Genomic DNA, 18,964 nt, shown 5'->3' with positions numbered 1-18,964 from the left:
ATGCTTAATGCATGGATCCCTCACAATGGGGGATTTTTCTATGGCATTATGTGGAACAAATTCCAAATAAGATATCAAACTTGCCCCTAAAAAATATTAATTTTATTACTCCTGTTCAGTCTTTTAGCTTTTTTGAATAGGCAGCATTCAGTCTTCCTGAGTTCTTATGCCTGGGATGATTTAAAATACTATTCACATCCATAGAAGATAATACAGCTAAATAAAATACAATATGCTTAGAGTGCCATCATGTGACTGTATGGCAATATTACGTCAGAGGTAAATTCTTGTCATATTAATTTGTACCAAAATTGAGGGGATTTATGTGCACTAAAAATACGCAGAAATTATCTTAAATCTGATTTTTCACAATAGTAGCTAAGTTGTGTGTCCTCAAAAACAGGTTTGGCATATTCAGCATATATGCTATTTTGCAGAATAGCCAAGCATTTATAAGGGAAATAAAAACAACACACATTGTATTCCCTCCCCTCTCCCACCTCCCAGCAATAAATGAGATGCCACAGTTTTCCCAGTGTTACCCATTCTAAGTTCTGTAATTGTCATATTATCACTGGGTACTAAAAATGAGACAAGCTGACCCTTTCCAATGGTGACCACAGCATTTCTTCTACCAACAGATCAAAGTATACTGAAATTACATGTTGGATTTGAAGAGGTCTACTATACTGCAAGAGCGATATAGTCATGATGGTCCAAAAATTATGTGAGAGGCAAGGATTTCTTAGGGTGATAGCCTTTATTTTATTCCTCAGGTCTCTACTAGGAATTCTACAACATACAGCATAACTAACTTCATTCTAATGGCTTGGGAAAGTAATTCTGTCATTTAATACCTGTCCAGTTTTTTGTTTTTTGTTTTAAATTTACACTCCCCTCTATCACATTCTTTGAGTACCGTGGCCAGACCCCAACAAGAGATGCCCCTTTTCCGCTATAAAATCTGTTGAAGGATTTGCTGATTTGGTGAAAAATTTGCTGGTTTATGTCTTCATCTGAAACCCATTATATCTAACAAGAGCATTACCATGGACTCGAGCTGGCTTTGAATCAGGTCCTTATGAACATCTACACTTTTACAACTTGGAGAAGTAGCACATGAAACAAGAATATAGCCATAGAGCTTTAGATCTCTACCTGTCATACTAGGTGAATTCTCACAGTAACGCCAAATTCTTGTGAACCAGTGTTTCTGACAACATCAGGAAGAATTTTAAGGCTCCAGGTTTCTATATTGTAACATGAAATGGGATGCCAGGGCTAACAGGGATATTTGATGCAGAATGGAGGAAATTGCATGAGCCCCGTTAGTGGTTTTGCTTAAGGAGGTGACGGGAATGGAGAATCCCGGGTGGGATAAGGATAGGTTGAGACCTGCCTGGAGTGACCCAGGAACTGTATCCCATCATTGGGCTAGGTTTGCTGCTGCTGCCCGGGGTAAACTCAGGAAGGGATGCCTGTCGTGGCTGCTGGCCACATGCCTGCGGTTAGGGGCTGAAGAAGTCGCCCAGCTTGGGGAAAAGGTCACCCGGCTGAGTAAGGAGTTAGAAGATGTGTAAAAATGAATTAGAAGGAAATGCACAGGCTACTTACGTGCAAATCGTGAAAGAGGTCGAGCATTTTTGTCACCTGTCTCATTTGCAACTGCAAAGAAAAAGCAACAGGATGTTATATCAAAATGTATGCATCGTATCACTTAATACTCATGAAAATACCAACACCTACATGTAAGTCATACAACTAGTAAGAATGTTTACAATTTTTACATACTGGCTAATACTTTTGAATATTCTGTATGAGTTATTTTGACTATTAACCTATTTGTACCAGTTTAGCCTTCCTATGTTACAGGGACCTAGATATAATTCTCACAGATGCATATGCAAACATTATCTTGTGCCTATCTAGCAGCTGACTTAGTTAATTAACCAGTAACTCTTAACCAGTGTACAGCAATACATGTTAAATCAGCATTATAAATTTTACTCACAGGTGTTAACTCTCAGAAAACAAAATAGTTAAGTAAACTATCATTTTTCTCCAAGGGCTTTTATTTACAGATGAGCTACAGCTAAGGTGACCACATGTCCCATTTTTGCAAAGACTGTCCTATTTTAAACAACTGTCCTGAGCATTCTGTTGGTTTGGTCAAATAAAGTCTTTTGTCCCATTTTCAGCAGGATGCCTTGGACAGGTGTTTAAAATAGGACTGCTTCACTCTGCTGCCTGGCACTCCCTATCTCTCCCCTCCCACTCCCAAGAAAAATGGAAAAAAACCACAAGTTTAAATTCATATAGACCAACAGAAACAGAATAAGGTCTATATAAGGTCTACCCTATAAAACTTGGCTAAATTTGAACTGCAAAAGTAGGGCTGGGTTTTGTTCTTGTTGCTGGTTTTTTGCTCAAACATATCATCCCAGCCAACCCAAAACTATTGCAAATTGACTTGAATTCACTGAATAGTTTCAAATGGAAAAGGAAAAAAAATGAAAGTTCAGACTGATTTGAAAAACAAGCAAAAAAGAGATATTACTTTCCCCAACGTTTGCTCAATTGCTCAGTGCTTAGGACGCTAACCTGGAATGTGATAGATTTGGGTTAAATGCATCCCTTTCTGACAGCACCTGGAACCTAACTCTTCCATCTTTGAATACAGTCCTAACCACCATGCTCATTGCCCTCAACTTTTGTTTTTGCTGGAAGGGGTGAGCTAAGATGATGGGCATGTGGAAAGTTTTACGGATTTCAGGTGATCGCTATCATCCCAAAAGGGGCCATCTGACTACACTGTAAAGTCTGCCTGTATGTGTCTGCTTCTATCTATTTTTTCCCCACCCTCCCCATAAAGATATCATGTTCCCACAGGAGAGGTTCAGAGAAGCCCCTTCAGAAAGTCCTATAGTCTGGTGCTAGAATAGGTAAGTCCTATCAGGCGGAGAAGGAATTTAAAGCTATGTCTGACATCCCAAAGGTCTGAGCCATCAGGCTATTGTTCAAGGGGGACAAGTATGTCCCGTCCTTACTGGTTTTGTGAATAGTGCCTAATTCTAATCTATAACTTGTGTGGCTTTGCTTCTATTAAAAATAGAAATGTTTTAGTTTGGGATGAAACATTTTATCTCACAACAAATTTCTCTTATATTTTTGTTTTGGCAAGACCCCCTATCCCCATAAAAATCCACTGCCATTTAATTCAGACTGAAATACCTCTCAGCTTGTCAGTTGATAGCGAACTTAACTAATTATTTATACAATGCTACTGCAGGGTCACATAAAGCCAGTTACTCAAGTAGTATTCAAGGAAATGAACTTTCCATGCATTCTCACAGAGGATATATAATCATTCATGAGCTTTAAATAGTTATTTCCTTCGTGCCTTTTCTTTTAAAAACACTACTGCCATAGATAAGCTGCATCATTAGTCATGCAGCCTTACAAATAAAAGCATGTGCATATGAAGGGGAAAAAATTGAAAAGTAATGAGAAAACAGTTTCATAATTTTACATCAAGACAATACCCAAAACTGATCATTTTAGATACAAGGCTCTTTGAGAGTGACTGTTTCATTTTTCTAGCAAATCTAAAAAGTATAAATAAGCTTGGTTTTACTTTTAAAATGCCAATCTAGATTCAATTCAGGTTTCCCTTCAAGTCACAGAATTATACAATTAAAGAGATCTCAAAGATTACATAGTCCAAGCTCGGGCTGCAAAATGTATTAGTTTCATATTCATCAAAATATTTATCTTGTCATGGCAATTAAAACTAAAATAAGCAGTCATGTCAGTGCTCAGAGAGATTACAGGAACAGATGTGTAATTCTGCTCAGTGTAGACAGCAGATGGTGCTCTTAAAACATGATGCTTTCTGAAGGTGCTGTGGCATCATTAGTTCACATGCAAGGAACTAGTTTTATTTTATTCAAACCAGCTAAGCTTCAGTAGCAATGACTACACAGGACCCACCTAGATTTCTCTCTGTTAAGTCAACATTTAAGGGTATATTCTCAAATACAGTTCTCATGATTCATACAGGGTTTGAAGTGCTAACAGCTATATGCACCCTATCTGAAATAGACATTAAAACTACAGCTGATATCACCAGCAAAGCATCAGCTCCGTAGCTTGTATGAACAATAAAGCTGAAAAAAATGGCTGAGCGCACACAAAATAGCTGGAACACTTAACACATAGTAAGTGGTGTTTCTGTTTGCTTGATACAGGTTAACTCTGGGAGTCTTAGGTGGTAGAAACTATAACACATACTCCCTTCCTTAACTGAACAGGATCAATGCTTTAAAAATAACATTAATATAACACAGAATTATGAATATTTACAACCAGCCTAATAAATAACTAAACTTATTAAATTAGTCTAAGATGCCCTATATTGCTCCTTGGACTCACATAGCTATATCCAGGAACAACAGCTCTATTGTTGACAAAAAACAGGAAGACCGCTTGTCCATGTCCTCAGACTTCAGTGCCACAATTTCCATTGATTGTTGCCCCACCAAGATTTTCTTGGGCAAAAGAGCAAGTTCTGTACATCTTCCATCTCCATTTCCCTTAATTGTGTGTCCCTGTGTAGTAACAACTTCATACAACCATGGAAAAATTTCTTGCAATACCCCTGTTGTTTGCGTCCCATCACAGGGAAACAAACATTTTCATGTAATGGGGCAACTCCTGTGAATCCATATCATACTGATTTTTTTTTCATATATTATCCATCTCTTTAGCCTTTCTTCATTGACTGACACCAGTTTTTTATTGCCTAGAACATACGTGCAAATTCTTCCTCTGTTTTTTTAGTCCCCTCTTGAGTCCTCCTTTGATAAGATCAGGGGCTTGACACATTTTTAACCCAATAAATAAACACAGGCTTTTTCCCCCGATGCTATTACAAATTATAATGTTTCCAGTTTGTTAGCTACTAATACATACTCCTTTAGCAGTGATAAATGCATTGTTGTAAACCCTGAATTTAATGTATGTGCCTTCCACTATATTCAAGTTAATGATGACGTGTCTGGAAACACAGTAGCTTTTCCTTATAGGTCAACCTTAAAGTTAACAAATGTTCCATTTGCTTTCAGTCTACCGTTCTTCGGCTGCTGTGCTGTTTGGTGCCATAATTCATTCCTCTAAGTTAATAGTACAGTTGTCATTTTTTTCCAAGCTGTGCCTGCTCTATGGCTCTTGCAAACCAATGCATCTTCCATATGCCAGGGCTGCCCTTGATTTATGCTTGTCACCCGATAACCTGCAGCTTCACATGCTGCTTTCACTCATTTCTGACTTTGAGCTCTGCAAGTCTTTCGTCAAATGCTGCAGAATTAGCCATTTCCAAAAATAAATCTCCCTTCTAACTGTACTCTTTTTTTCCTAATAGCCATTGCTTGCAGGTAGAGTGAAGCTGTTTCCACTTCATCCTGTTATCTTCCAAGTTTTCACAAATTTTCAGTGCTAGTAAGGCCTCTAACTGTTCCATAATTCCATTCAGGGTATTTTCTTAATATATTTTTACTCCTGGTCCCAAATAGCGTTCAGTTATCCAAGAACTGTGCTTTGCTCCATCTCAAATCAGCAGCACATAACAAGAGCTTCACAAAACTCCATGCAGATTCTATACTGGGAAAGCTTGACCCTTAAAACAGCAGCCACTTCCCAAAACTTTTCTCACCTTACAGACCAATACATTTGTGTAACTCCAAACTAAAGGGACTGTTCACATGCCTGCTATTAATAAGGAGCTAAACTTAACCACATTTAGGTGCACCATACCTGTATTTATAGGTGAGAGCTGAACTGGGACAGTTTACACCTGAATGAAACAGGCTAAATTATCGTAGTTTAGCTTTCCCTTACCAGAAATAATTGTAGCACAGGGAAAGTTGCGACAAAGCAGCTGAGGCACAGTAAGTAACTTCCTTCTGTTAAGTGCAAGGACCTAGGGTAATTGTGAGTTCTGGAAAACTAGGTCTTAGGTCTCCAACCATGAGCTCCTAACAGGCTTGTCAAATTGTTAGAACACTAGTTTCACCTATACTTCATGCCCCTATCCTGTCAAAAACGTTTTGGGCAAATCATTTCATTTCCTTGGGCCTCAGTTCCCCATCTGTACAATGAGAAGAATTGTTACAAAACTCGGAGGAGGAGGGAAGTAAGGATAAATACCAAAATGCCATCAGCTACTATGAGTTCATGGTAATGAAACTCACATAATTATCAAAGATAAATATGTATTTATGTAGCTTTTATTTATTTCAAATGTATATCATATTCTTATCCACCTAAGGTCAAGTCCAGCTCACTCCTTTGTGGGTGCAGGGGTACTTTATAAGTGCAGAATTGATGCACAGAAAAAGGAAGAAAATTAGAAGATTTATGGAGGTCAAGCTAGAGGTGCAAACTATCACTGGTTTTTCTATTCATGAATTATCCACAAAGAGATTTAGGACCAAATCTTCATCTACTGTACATCATTGTAACCCTCTTGATTTCCATGCACCTACATCTTCTTACTCAAGCTCAGGTTCTGGCTCTTGGTTATGTAGTGCTGCTCAACAACTTATTATACTGACATAACTTAGCCTGTAGGTGACTTAAAACCAAGATGGTACGAGAATTGTCATTTCTTTTCTAGTGCTGTTTGTATTGCATTATAGCATTGTTGTCACATGAAGGGACATCTAAATCATACAATCTCATTTGGGCCTCCAATTGCATGACACTAAAAGAGTCCTGGGATTTTTCCTGGGATTTTAAGTGCATCTGACCTTCTTTTGTGCACTAATTCTGAACACAACTAAAGTTTTTAACTTCTACACTCTACCTCAGAAGTAGTTAGGTATCAGTGACAAGTACAGTGACATGTATGCAGTGAGTAAAGCAATTCAAGTTCCTTCAGGAAGACAGCTGCTATAGACACTACACATACAACAATGATTCTCTAGCCGGTGAAATCTAAATTAACATTTGTCTGCTATATGTGATTGCTTAACTGAAATAACAGCAAAATGTTGTTGTTTTTTTTTGCTATGAGCAGGTATTCATTTGCCAAGTAGTTTTCCATTTCACAAAAACACAATGAGAAATACACATACAAGTGTTCAAGTGCCCAGCCATCTGAAGCAGAGCCTGGTGAGCCTGTACTGATGGGTGCTTCAAAGCCATGTGGCCAATATGCAAGGTCCCAGTGTGCCTTGTGGGGTCCCCATCTCCACAGTACCGGAAGACAGCTGAGCAAAGAGGCACCAACTAGTTGGCCGCTCTGCAAAACATGCCACCACCTTGCACTGGGAGTCCAGAGTCACAGTGGACCTCTTGACAGTTTCCACAGCCAAACAAGCTCACCAACTTTGCTTCCAGCCCACAATACATCCCTGCACCCACATACTTTGTGGGCACATCTACATGTGCATTAATGCACATTAGTTAATGCACATTAAATCTAGTACCCCCAAGTATTTATACATGTGCTCTGGGAGGGGGAAAGGGTGCTTTAATTAGAGCAGCTCCAAGAGCCGCTCTAATTAAAGCGCCCAGGGCATCTCAGGTATCAGCATTCCCGCACTTCAAAATGACAGCGTGGCTGCTTTATGTAAAGTTTGACAAATGAGCTTTAGAAAAATCATCCCCACCACCTTTTTGATGTGCAGGATACTTATACACAAGACACAGGAGGCTGCTGGAGCCTGGTAATTACGATGCTTCACCACACTTGAATTACTGAGTCTCGATTAGTAGACTTGATTAATTGAGTCTGCTCCAATGTGCTGGAATTACAGCATATTGGAGAAACCTCCTTGTTCATGTATAGGCACCCCATATTGTGAGGTACTAATAAAATGCATATTAATCTGTCTTAATGTGCATTCACTGAAAATTGTGTTTTTTTAGTGAAGTGTTAATGCTTATTGAAATAGGCTAATGCACAGTAAAGCACACATGTAGATGTGTCCTATGGTTTTCCAACTAGATAATTCTATTTGGACTTGGTTCTGGAAAGTTATGAGGACACCATAAAAATAATCTTAGCAGTGAGTTGATTCACTTTTAGATAAAGAGAGATACAAAGTTGCCCTATAATTAAAGTTTTGTTGTGTTTTTTTTATTTCCAAAAGACAAATTTTGACAAACTAAGGGAACCAAATGTGGAAACAGGAGTTCAAGAAAATGAATGCAGAGAAAACTTGGAATTTTTTTAAGTCTAGTGAAACAGGTCCAGTGCATACTCTACTCCTCCAGCACAGAGTTAAAGCCTGCCACCCCTTCTTCAGAGAGCTCATTCAGCTCCTGTGCAGGATGGGACACAGCACTATGTACAGCCATGTGGACGTGACCAAGGCTCTGGCAATGTGGTTTTCAGTTCACCAGATAGTTTGGTGAAAAACCACTTGAATGGCTGCATGCTCACTTTTTCTAACACAATAAGTCTGCATTTCTCACTAGAAGTGTAACACCTGTCCGCTACCCTAGTCAGAGTTCCTCCATTATGTTATATGACTCTATGTTATAAGAACAAGCTTTTCAGGCTATTACTGAAGGGCTCCATTGCAACAATAAATATATTTCGATAGGTACCATTGGTTCTTCATTTAATTATACTTACATCCAAGTAGTCAATTTTAAGGCAATTCCCAACTTGTTATATCTGTCCAGTGAAATCATCTCCTCCAATTTGATTTTTTTTCTACAAAAAGGTAGCAATTTCACCAGTATGCTTCTTGAACCAATTTAGCTGTCAGAGACTCTTTGTCAGTAATCTCTAGTACAATGCAAAGAAAAATACACCGATTTGTAGTAATGGCTCACTAAGACTGACAAATGAAGATAACAGTATCTCTTCTACGTTTTGCGGTTTAACAAGGGAACAAAATACAAAAATCACAAATCATATTTTACAAATAACTTAATGCAAGCAAAACATTTTGCTAGCCAGAGGTCAGCTCAGATGAATTAAATCTTTCATATTTCAAGTTAAATATGCTATTAAAGCATTAGTCCAAATCTTATGAAAGGGCAAACTTTAAAATAAGGAAAGAACAAACACACACATATGAACAAATGCATACTCCACACAAAATTTGTGCAGGTTTTTCTTGGACAAAAAAGCATTTTTTACTTTATACTTGCATACTTTGAAAGGTTGCTCCACTTAAAAACTTGTGAATTCCCATAACTTTATTTCCTTACTGACTTCCATATCAAGATCACAAATCACTTTACACACTTGAGTTATTATTCAAAATACTCATGTAAGGTGGGTAATTGTAATCTCTATAAATGGATGGGAATAAAGGAATATGAGACCGAAAGGACTATGTGGTTCATAAAGTCAAGTCTCGTGCTATCATGGGTATCACATCAGGAAAGCTCTTTCCATAAATGTACTGATCTCCATGTCCCCCCCGCAACCTACCACCACCACCACCACCAAATCAAAGGCTGCTGTTTAAACAATTAGAAACTTGCTTCTAATTTCCAATCTAAATTTATTCATGAGCTAATTATACCCATTAGTTCTTGTGCCAACCTTGTTCTTTAGTTTAAATAGTTCTTCTCACACCCTATTGTTAATCCCCCTGATTTATTTATAACTCCTCAGCCTTTTTTTCTAGGCTAACCAAACCATGCTCTTAGTTTCTTTTCATAAGGTAGGTATTATATTTCCTGCTTCATCTTGGTAGCCCTTCTCTGCATCTGTTCTGGGGTAAATTCATCCCTTAAGCACAAGTGACCTGAATTGTAAACAGAATTTCAGAAAATTCTGGCAATAATCACTAGTGCCATTTACAATGGAACTAATCCTTCCCTCTCTCTACTGGAAATGCTTCTGATGCATCCAAGAATAACATTTTACTTTTTCAAGACTGTACCACATGGCAGCTCATAGTCATCCTGTGATCAACTGGTGCATTTGGATCCTTCTCCACTGCAGTCATTTCTAACTAATGACTTCCCATCTTATATTTTTTTTATAATTAGTCCCCAAGTGCATGACCATGCATTTTGTACTGTAGCAGTTTTGCACTACTGAATTCCATCCATTTCTAACTTTCCAGTCTTCAAGGTCATCCAGTTCTTTCTGTATATCTTGAAGTTCCTCCATACTGCTGATGCCTCCCAACTTTTATGTCATCATAAAATGTCAGCAGCACATTCCTCACATAAGCACTAACATCATTAATTAGATATTAGATAAAGTTACTGCCAAGATTGATCAATGAACAGCAACTCCTCTTTAGCCTGATAACTCATTTTCAATAACACCCATTGTCAACTCCCCTTGTACTAGCTCTTATGCTCCTTACAATTCTACTAATTCCTAGCTGTTCCAGCTTCACTAACAGGGTCCCATATAGTACCACATCAAAAGTTCATACAGGATCTAGATAGATTACAGTCACCATACTTCCTGTGTCTAGAAAATCAGTTATCCTATAAAATAGTAATACCAATATTACTTTTGTCTGGCTCATTCTACCTTTGGTTAACTTATGCTGCATGCTGTCATTTTTCCCCTTTACCTCCATGACTCATCATTATCATGTCTTAAAAAATCTGTTCCAAAGCCTACTCCAGGAACTACAGACTGATAAGGATCACAGTCCGTAAAAAAATCATGGAGCAGGTTCTCAAGGAATCCATTTCTAAGCACTTGGAGGAGAAGAAGATGATTAGGAATGGTTAGCATGGATTCATCAAGAGCAAGCCACGCCAGATGAAACTGATTGCCTTCTGCGATGAGATGATTGGCGCTGTATATGCGGGGAGACCAGTGGATGCTTTTGATATGGTCTCTCACAACATTATTGCAGGCAAGCTAAGGAAATACAGGTTGGATAAATGGACGATAAGGTGCATAGAAAACTGGATGAAACAACAGGCTCACTGAGTAGTACTCAATGGCTCCATATCTAGTTGGCAGCCGGTATCAAGTGGAGTGCCCCAGGGGTCAGTCCTGGGCCAATTTTGATCAATATCTTAATCAGTGACCTGGAAGATGGCACAGAGTGCACCCTCAGCAAGTTTGCAGATGATAACAAGCTGAGGGCAGTAGTAGATATGTTGAAGGGTAGAGTTAGGATTCAGAGAGACCTAGAAAAATTGGAAGACTGGACCAAAAGAAAATCCCATGAGGTTCAATAAGGACAAGTTCAAAGTCCTGCATTTAAAACAGAACAATCCCATGCACAGGTACAGGCTGGGGACTGACTGACTAGGGAGCAGCTCTTCAGAAAAGGTTACAGTGGGGCTACAGTGGACATAAGTTGAATATGAACCAATAGTGTGTCCTTGTTGCCAAAAAAGCTAACAGCATACTGGGCTGCAATGGTAGGAGTGTTGCCAGCAGATCAAGGGAAGTGATTATTCCCCTCTATTCAGCAATTTTGGGCCCCCCAATACAAAAAGGATGTGGACAAACTGGAGGAGTCAAGCAGAGGGCACCAAAAATGGTTAGGGGCCTGGTGCACATGACTTCTGAGGAGAGGCTGAGGGAACTGGGCTTAATTAGTCTGCCAAAGAGAAGACTGAGAGGAGATTTAATGGCAGCCTTCAACTACCTGAAGTGTGGTTCCGAAGAGGATGAATATAGACTGTTCTCAGTGGTGGCAGATGAAAAACAAAGACCAATGGTCTCAAGTTGCAACAAGGGAAGTTGAGGTTAGATTTTAGAAAAAAACTTTCTCACTAGACAAAGCCTTGGCTGGATGATATAGTTGGGGATGGTCCTATTTTGAGCAGGGGTTTGATTAGATGACATCCTGAGGTCCCTTCCACCCTGATTTTCTGATTGTATTGCACAGAGATCAGACTAACAGGCCTGTATATGACCAGATCACCTTTTTCCCTTACATTTACTGTTCTGCCATGGCACCACACCTACTTGCTAAATTTGTTTAAAATGCTTGATGTCTGACCTGTGATTTCATGGCCAGCTCTTTCAGCAATCTGGAATTAACATTGTCAAGTCCCCTTGACATGAGTATAGTAAGCTACTTGAGTTTTGCTTGCATCTTATTAGTGGTAATTTACTTTTTATACCCACACTTCCATTATCCCTCTTGCCCTTTGTTCAACAAAATTGTCCTTGTTGGAACATAAGAAGAAATATTCATTTTGGTTTGGATCCATGTCTATATTATCCTTAGAGAATCACAGAAAATTAGAGTTGGAAGGGACCTCAGGATGGTATCTAATCCAACCCCTGTTCAAAGTAGGACTATTCCCAATTATATCATCCCAGCCAAGGCTTTGTCCAGCCAAGTCTTATAAACCTCCAAGGAAGGAGATTCCCCAACCTCTCTGGGTAACCTGTTCCAGTGACTTACTACCATCCTAGTGAGAAATTTTCTTCTGATTTCTAACCTAAACTTCCCTTGCTGCAATTTTAAACCATTGCTTCTTGTTCTGTCACACAGTGGCAACGTGAGGAGGGTGCATGGGGGTACACATGCACCCTCTGAGAGCTCTGGTGCACCCCCCCCGAGCGACTGCACTCCCTGCTTAGGCGATGGGCAGGGGGGCAAGTGGGAGTACTGGCCGATTGCTGCAGCTGCTCCCAGAAATGGCTGCAGCTGCTCGCAGACAGCGCAGCGATCACCCACCGAGGGGGTTCCCCTCCCCCCAGTCAGTAGGATCAGCTGTGGGGAACACCTCCAGGCGGTAGGATCAGCCATGGAAGGACCCCCCCTGACTAAGGTGGCAGCAGTTGCCCATGCTGTCATCCATGTCTCTGTCCTCACAGCATCAGAGCCCCACTTCTTTACTTGTTCTCCTCTCATTTACAGAGCTGTCAAACTCTATGCTATTTGTTTTATTATCCTCTGAGCTTGATTTCCAGTGATTTCTACTGCATTACATAGTTCTTAACTTCTAAGATGCAACTTCCTTCACTGCTCAATCCTTTTTTCTGAATCCTTATAGGAAATAGGATTATTGCTAATGTCCTTCTTGAGATTATTCTTCCATTCAGATCTGAAGCCTCATTCCTATCCACTGCTTGGGATATAAATTTCTGAGAGTTGTAATAACTTTGATTTTGAGAAAAATGAAGCCTCCTTCACATTCAAGTCCTCCTACACCTCAGTCCAGGTTACTTTAACTAATCAGTTTCCTAAATTCTCACAAATCTTACCTTTTTTGAAATACAAATCCTTCATTGCAAACCTATTTTTGTCAATTCTTCCATTAAATTGAAAGTGAATCAATTCATGATTATTCAATTCAAAATTATTTTCTACAACCATGTTTTCCATAAGGATCTCATTACATAACAAAATCAAACAGCATCATCTCTGATTGTTCAGCAATTTTCAAAGACATTTGTCAACTGTTACATCCAGGATTATCTGGGCCCTACCATTTTTATATTTTATTCTATAAATAAAGCAACTATATCTGCAAAATTAAAGTGCTGCATGATGAAACAATTCCTAGTAGACTTTTTTCCTAAGAATATTATATATCTCTCTATATATCTAAATATAACCCATGGAACTAAAAACTTTTATCCCTGTATCAGGAGAATCACTTTATCATCTTTTCCTAAAGAATTTTTGTCTCAGGCAGATTTTAGTTTATCAATGTTATCCGTTACTTCTTTACAGTCAATCACATATTTAACATACCATGATAGCCCACCACTTCTACATTTATTCTTTCTTGATCAGAACATACCTTTCAATGCCAGTATCCCACATGGACAGCTATTTTACCAGGTTCCCATTATCCCGCTAATGTTTGGTTTCATGTCCTGCACCCGCAGCTAAGATTCTTTCCATTTTGTTGTTTCTGGCATCTGCATAAAAACATTTCTGTTGTTTTGGGGGGTTTTTACCACATCCCATATTGTAGCCAGATTAGGCACATCCCTATCACTAATTGTACTGTCTGTGTAATTGCTGTTTTCATCAATACTAGCTATTTCTTTCCTCTTCCTACCTATTGATATTTCTTTCCCTTACCCTCATTTAACCTGATTTTCTTCTCCTTGGTTATTGACTTTCTTCTCCACTTTGAATTGACACATGTGAAGATTACAGGAGTATGTCTTAACCTTCTCCCCTTCATTTTTCAGTTTAAAGCTTCATGCCAGCCTCCATCTTACAGAGCTACTTCCCCAGGAGAAAGACAAATTCTAATCACAGAATACACTGTATTATTTCTGAAAACATATGTGAAAAAATTAAGGGTTTTTTTGGGTTTATGCTCTCAGCTTAGCAGACTCCATGCATTCTGTCTTTGTTCAAGAATTAGAGAAGGCAATCAAATATACTGGTAGATGAAATGGTCTCCTTATGAACGATTGTTTTAGCTGTACATTGGTCAGATTCCTGAAGGGAAAGCTGCGCCTACAGTGGAATACACTTTGCTCCTTAGGGCAGTTGGGGGTGACAAATTAGCCCCACCCCTTTCTTAAATGTCACTCTAGTCCCTTGCCCTTGCCCAAATCTGCTGCTCTGCTTTCTGCTCTCTGCCTTGTCCTCCATGCCTAAACTGACCCGATTCTCTGCTTTCTGCCCCCTGACCTACCTGCCACTGTGCTGCCTGTCCCCTCTCAAATTTGCCATGTTACACACAGAGGCTGCCCATCCCACAGGTTGGCCACCCCTGCCCTAATGTAACTTAAGATAGCATGTCCCTAAAGATGCAGCCACCAATTACACAGGCACAGATTTCACAGCGCATGTGTTCCACTGACAATCATGAAAATGTTTTCAGAACTGTAGGCCTAGGCATGCAGAGATGAATAGTAGCATAAAAAATACATTCAATCTATTTGCTTAACAAGGAGAAAAGCTATTTAACACATTTTATGCCAATTCATCCAGTTCCCAGAAAGGCAGTCAGGTGTCATTTACAGGCTTGCCTGAAAAAAGGAAAAACAATTTAAATGTTACCTCCACTGACTATTAAAAGACATTCTGTGGGCATAATACCTTCTAGAGCCTGAAATATTTAAGGAAAAAGGCTTTTATGGGACAGCTTACTTCCCCTTCTCATTCCCCAGCTCCTGCTCTGCATGCACACCAGGCTCTTATGCTTTTTCTATATGCAGGTACTGCAGCTGCAGTTGCCTATTGTAGTGGTCAGCCAGACCTTGGAGCATGACACAGAAATGCCCTTTTTTGTTTCTAAGACCAAGTGAAAGGAGGTAACTATAGGAATGTGGGTTATATCTGTTACACAAACGCTAGTGGGGAAGCCAAAGTGTCCACAGCTATTACAAACCTCCTAAGGACTTACAAATACATGGCAACTGTATCTATTTAACAGCTCTCCTACCTTCATCACAACAGCCTTACTGGTTAATCTGCCCTTGTCAAATTGGATAGCAAATTATCAGTAGCAGGCAGTTTTTGCACACCAGTTTCTGAGTAGATAGGGGAGCTCTCATGTTGGGGTGCTGTTCCTGTAATTCCAGGGAAAGCCCCATGAAACTGTGTAGGGAAGTGCCCTTGGTCATTCTGAAGTTGCACAGTTACCACTAGTTTGCAATGCAATCGTCTCTCTAGAAATGGCAATTCACAGAGCAAATCATTCTGGAGAAGGTCCCTCCTGAAGCAGCTTCTCAATCCCATTCTCCCCCTTGTTCTCATCCACTCCCTTCTCCACTTGATGCAGAAATCTGTGAGTTGTGGTTAGAGCTACAAAAATCACTGCAGATATATCTGTGCAAGACTCTAAAGCTGCCTAGCCTATGAGCATCACATAGCAAAGCCATTTTTGTCCATAATGATCTTGAAAATATACTGACTACTTGAAAAGATGTAAATCCTGAGTCAAAGAAAGAAGAATCATGGGGTATTTAGAGTTTGATCCCAACATGCAAAATGCAGTGACCGTAGCTAGCTTCCATTAAGCTATCCTACCATGCATCATACAGCCAATCCCACATTGAATAGAGTCCAATAACAATGATGAACACATACTTTGGAAGAAAATTCCCCCCTCCCATGTGAAAGCAATGCTGGTTAGTGAAGTAAAAGATCGCTGTTTATTTGAGTACATGAATTATATGTGAGTTAGTGCAAATTGGTTACTTTGAATTTTCTCACGTTGAAGTACTGCTTTCATTTAGATGGGCTCTAAAAGTACAGCATTCACTACCACAGTGGAGGGGCCAGATCTAGCTCCTATTTAAGTCAGTTGAAATGCACCACCTGTAATCAATGGGGTTTGGGTTATGCTTTAGGAGAGTAGCACACTGGGATTACTGAACCAATTCCACTAGATAAGGTGTTTACTTCAAACTTACTTGAGGAAATCAGGGTACTGACAGCTGTCTGTACACAGTTGGGAATGCTTTAATCTAATAGTAATAAGTAAAGAACCTCTTCAGTTTAGAGGTTTATTTACTGGATGATCCCTACATGAAATGATGCATTTCAAGTACTTTGGGGTACAGCTGTTACCTTAAGCATAAAAAAGAGAGTGAAAGAAAGAAGCAGATTTTTCCAGACTGGAGAGGATTTTAGCAATATGATTCTAATAGAAGTGTCTTTGTAGTCTGAAAAGTTAGTCTGAAAGATTACAGCATGAGTAGAACCAACTGGAAAATATTTTTGCCATGGAAATGTCTATCAAAAACTATTGTAAAAAAGGACTTTTTCTGAAATTTTGTATTGAAAACATCAACTTTTTGTCAAAAACCCAAGAAAATATATTTTTAGCTGAAAAAAAGTTTGACAATATTCAATTTGAGGACATTATAATTTTTTTGAGTGAAAATTCAACAATGTCAAGGGAAAGATTTTTTTTGTTTAAAATGTTAAGCTTAGTTGAAACTCTAATGCCCCACTGAAAAAAAAGTTTTGATGAAACAGTTTCACCCAGCCTTCACAGTAAGATTCTTATCTATAAATTATTTCCAGGTTAAATTGCCTTAATTTACAAGTAAAAAGATATCTAATCTTTACTTGGCCAACTTTACAAAATCCACCTGGAACTGACAGCTCAAGCTAGCTTTTTTGCTACCAGCACCTTTGCAATTCCATTGCCTCCCACTTTCACCAATGGGATTGCACAGAAGTAACTGCTGGAACACAGAAGTGTTTCTAACGAGAGTCACCAAAGGTAGCTATGCATAATCCTGGTATCACACTGTGCACCAGTACTTCAATATAACATGCTGAACCATCATCATCATCATTATTATTTAGATTTAGATACCGCCCTGCTTAGAAAGGCCTATGGTGGCTTACAATTAATGCCAAAAAACCCATCTGTTAACCCAACTCATAATCCATCTACAGAATTTAAGATTGTATGAGAAAAATTCCCACGCAAAAAAAAAATCCTCTTTTGCTTTATAATTAACAGGGTAACTTTATTCCCAGTAAGTTTTAAAATGCATTATAGATCACTAAGTTTCCATGAGGAAATATTTTAAGTGCAGAAAATGAGAACACCATAGGTATAAAAGGGATTAAGTTTGAGACCTTTTTAAAAAAAAAAAAAACACTCAGTGTTGGTTTATTCCTGATCCCACTGAAGTCAACGAGAGTAACGATTCCAAATCCTACCTTAATTTTGTTCCCCTACTTTATTCTGACTACCCACAAAACTCCAGTGCTTGGTAAACTATCAAGATTCCCAAGAGTTCCCATCAAGCTCCGATCAGCTAAGAATGATGATGGTGGGGGGTTTTTAATTAAATTCCAATCACTTCTCCCCTTCCCACTTCCATTTTCCTCTTTGAAATAATCCACAAGTCGTAATGACAAATAACTCCCCATCACATTAACTAATTATATAGCATGAGTACATAGAAACACTGTAAAGACAGATGTCTGTGTACCTTTAGATGCAGCTAGGTATTAGAGGGTTGTTTGTTGTAGTCGTGTTGAACATAGGCAGACAAGGCTCTTTGGTTAAAGGTAATATCTTTTATTAGAGCAACTAAATACCTGGAAAAATTGTTCTTTGTAAACTCTCAGGCACAAACACCCTTCTTCAGGCATAGGGAGAGTCTGTTGCTGTTTTGTGTTCTCCTGGATGGAGTAGAAGCCAATATGCAAAGTGCAGCTCTGTGAAAATGCAAATATGTGGGAGTGAGGATCAGAGGCCATAGGAGACAATAGGTGTGAGACAGGTAGGTGGGGGTGAGAGGGAAGGGAGAATGTTAACCTGGTGATAGAATGTAGCTGGTAAAATGTAGAAAGGTTACCTGAGGTATTCAGGAGGGCAGGCAGGTTATAATGTGCCATAAATCCTATGTCTATATTTAGTCCATTATTTTTTGTATCCAAACTTACTATGGCCCAAAGCACACTGAATGGATCCAGATCATGCTGAAACAAGAAATGTAAAACCTGCCAGCATATCTCTAACACTCGCACAATAACTACACCCCACAACAGAACCATCACTATTCCTGGATCTTACACCTGTAGCTCCAGAAATGTAATATATTTCATCCAGTGCACCAAATGCCCTAATGGAAAATATATAGGAGAAACCAAACAACAACTGTGTACCAGAATGAACACACACCAAAAATCTATCAAACAAAAAAAATACCCTATTACCTGTGAGTGCACACTTCTCACAAGACAACCACTCTCTCCAATCTCTTAGTTCTAATCCTCTAAGCAAATTTACAAAATGCCTTTCATAGACGAACCTATGAACTTCGCTTCATAAGTCTACTGCATACAAAAAAGCATGGACTAAATATGCACTGGATTTATGGCACATTGTAACCTGCCTTCCAACCAATAATGCCAGTTAATGTTTCAACATTTTACCAGCCACATTCTATCACCAAGTCAGTGTTCCCCCTCCCCCCCGACCTGCCTCACACCTATTGTCTCCCATGACCCCTGATCCTTACTGTCATGAATTTGCATTTTCACAGACCTGTATTTTGTGTATTGGCTTCTATTCCATCCAGGAGAACACAAAACAACAGCAGATTCTCTCTGTA

At 39.1% G+C, this 18,964-nt stretch overlaps 1 protein-coding gene across 1 annotated transcript in view; it reads right to left on the bottom strand.

Moving 5' to 3' along the window:
• Positions 1 to 18,964, bottom strand: part of PDE1C (phosphodiesterase 1C) — a 483,633-nt gene that overhangs the window by 417,158 nt on the left and 47,511 nt on the right. Inside the window, exon 2 of the mRNA XM_090050244.1 lies at positions 1,615 to 1,665. Coding sequence (XP_089906370.1) covers positions 1,615 to 1,665 — 51 coding nt within the window. The remainder of the gene's footprint in view (positions 1 to 1,614; positions 1,666 to 18,964) is intronic.

This window comes from Crocodylus siamensis, chromosome 5 (assembly GCF_052110815.1).
Source record: "Crocodylus siamensis isolate JL-2025a chromosome 5, ASM5211081v1, whole genome shotgun sequence".
Taxonomy (NCBI): domain Eukaryota; kingdom Metazoa; phylum Chordata; order Crocodylia; family Crocodylidae; genus Crocodylus; species Crocodylus siamensis.
The sequence above is the reverse complement of the archived record's forward strand: the minus strand, read 5'-3'. Positions and strand labels throughout refer to the sequence as shown.